Below are 2623 nucleotides of genomic sequence, written 5' to 3'. Positions count from 1 at the left end.
GGGTGAACAAAGGCCTCCTGTAGTGAATCGATGCGTTTTTGTAAGAAAAATATCCATATTCAAAACGTATGGTGTAAACTGGTGTAAACAGAAGCAGTTCCGGGAGGATGACGTATGAGTTTAGCGTTGCGCAAGTGCCGCTCAGAAGTGACGCATGCGGAAGCGCAGGGGAGAGATCAAAACAAAACAACGGTCACTAATTAGAAGTACAAAACGAGGATTTGTAAAGAAGAATGTCTGAGGATTTCGATATAAGCCAAGAGGAGACTGGTTTTCCTTTGCTAAAGTAAGGAAACTTTGCTCCTGTTAACAAACGTTGGTTTTCACGAGACTGACCGGCACATGCGCAGCGCTGAACTCATACGGCATCCTCCCGGAGTTGCTTCCGTGTACAACTGTTGGCGCAAGCTACACTTTGTTCACCCCCCGGAGCCGTGTGAGACACTTTTTTTATTTTTATGGATGGGCACATTTTAATTAACTGCTTTTGGACGGATGCATGCAACACCTGCTGAGTGCCATTAAACATTAAACAGACTTGAGTAATGAGTAAGGTGAGTAATTTATGGTCTAATTTTCATTTTTGGGTGAACTAACCCTTTAATATTATTATTTAAAGAAATTGCACCCACTTTATATTTTTTAACTACTAATAACTTTAACTACTGTGTACTAACATTTATATTAATCATGAAACAATGCACTTACCGTGTAGATACATGTTTTTACATTATACTTATTTTAAAAATACCTGTATGCAATTACATCTGTAATTAGTTTCTGTAGTTCATTTATAATTACACTGTGATCTACACCTACATCTTAACCCACACGTAAACCTAACCATACTGCCAAACCTGTCTCTAACTTTTATCGTGTCCCACATCAGAAGTGTTTTGCAATGCAACATTAAGTACCTGACAATTATCTTTTTTGACATAAGTACATAGTCACCTAATATAAAGTGGGTCAATTACATTTTCTGATATTGTAATTTTTTTTTTTAGCTGTCTGATATAATGATTCCTAATGTGACATCCATTAAGCTTATATTCTTGTATTGGGTAGTTCTTCTAAAGGCTGTTGACTCTTCATTTTATTGGTGACCAGGAGCTGAAAATTGACGGAGAGCAGCAGGAAATGGAGGAAGATGATTTGGATCTGATGCTTCCAGCTAAAAAAAAGAAACAAAAAAAAGTGGAATTCGTTGAGGAAAGTGACACTGTGGAAAAGGATGATGGTATGAAGACACACTTAATTTAATTAGTGTGCTGCATAATTGTATTTATTTATAGAATAATAAAAGGTAGAAGTTAAAGGAAAAAGTGTGTATGACAAGCTTTCAGTTATCAAGAGCTGCCATCTACAAGGAATTTGACTCTAAATTCACATCAGTCTCAAAACTGTCTTTAAGAAGTTTTTTTTTCTATTTATGCAGCTCAGTTACATCTTGCGTTTTTGCAAGAAACAGCCACTCTTCTACATGTTCTGTTCCATATGTCTGCAATAAAATTAAGTCTGCGTTACGTCATCAAATTTATAATTTTATGAAAAGAATCATTTAATTTTTTTTTCTTTTTAAGGGTTTTTAATGCACTACAATTGCACTGTTTTAAATTATGAATTTTCTAATACCAGAAACTATAGAGTTCATGAAAAATATTTTATCGGCAATGATTAAATATTTGATTGTGTGAATTCTTCACCTATATTTTACTACAGTTGTCGAGGATGATAAAAGCACAGATGGCATCACATTCAGTTCACAGTCGGGCCCAGCATGGGCCGGTTCAGAGAGGGATTACACCTACGATGAGGTATGATGAGTAATCCTTCTTATTCCTCACACATCTGATGTACTTCTACCCCATGCTTGTGACATAGTTTTCCTTTCATTTAGAGTATCATTGTTTACATGTCTGCGTCTTTACAGTTGTTAAGCCGGGTGTTTAACATCATGAGGGAGAAGAACCCTGATATGGTGGCAGGGGAGAAGAGGAAGTTTGTGATGAAGCCGCCTCAGGTGGTCCGAGTTGGGACCAAGAAAACTTCTTTTGTCAACTTCACTGACATCTGCAAACTGTGAGTATAAACATTTAGTATCCATGTCTGCTGTATTTTCTTAAAAATAATACAACAGATAATACTAGAGCCCGACCGATATATCGTTTAGCCGATATTATCGGCCGATATGAGCATATATCGGCGAATATGCCGCCGATATGAAAATTTTTTTTACAGAACATATAACGCAGATAAAATGCTTGAAATGGTGTAATTACTTAGTTTGTCCAGCAGAGCGTGCACCATTGTTTGCTACTGGCGACCTGGATGAAACGCTTTAAAGCTTAAGTCTATGGAAAACCATTGAAACGTTGAACGGCCATATCTCCTTAACGGCACGGCGAATCCGCACCAAATTCAGGCCTCTCGAACGTGAATCGAGTGTACGTCTCGAGGCCCTCTTTCGAATGAGACCACCCCCGCGTCAATAGCCCTCGGGGTTCGGGAGTTACGGGTGGTTAAATTCACGGTCCGGCGCCGACTGATCAAGCGATCCCGGGGGGCTACCGACGCGTGGAGGGTGGCATTCGAGAGGGCTCCTGGACGGCCCGCCGGCCCG

The 2623-nt window shown here is 39.2% G+C and overlaps 1 protein-coding gene across 1 annotated transcript in view; it reads left to right on the top strand.

Moving 5' to 3' along the window:
- The window catches only part of LOC107702883 (eukaryotic translation initiation factor 2 subunit 2-like), a 5985-nt gene extending 3882 nt beyond the window's left edge, over positions 1–2103 (top strand). The window contains exons 4-6 of the mRNA XM_016505325.1: positions 1111–1240; positions 1723–1817; positions 1934–2103. Coding sequence (XP_016360811.1) covers positions 1111–1240; positions 1723–1817; positions 1934–2086 — 378 coding nt within the window. The 3' untranslated portion in view covers positions 2087–2103. The remainder of the gene's footprint in view (positions 1–1110; positions 1241–1722; positions 1818–1933) is intronic.
- The last annotated feature ends 520 nt before the right edge of the window (positions 2104–2623 follow it).

Source organism: Sinocyclocheilus anshuiensis, unplaced genomic scaffold, assembly GCF_001515605.1.
Source record: "Sinocyclocheilus anshuiensis isolate Anshui unplaced genomic scaffold, SAMN03320099.WGS_v1.1 scaffold366, whole genome shotgun sequence".
Taxonomy (NCBI): Eukaryota; Metazoa; Chordata; class Actinopteri; order Cypriniformes; family Cyprinidae; genus Sinocyclocheilus; species Sinocyclocheilus anshuiensis.
This window is presented reverse-complemented; position numbering and strand designations above follow the sequence as displayed.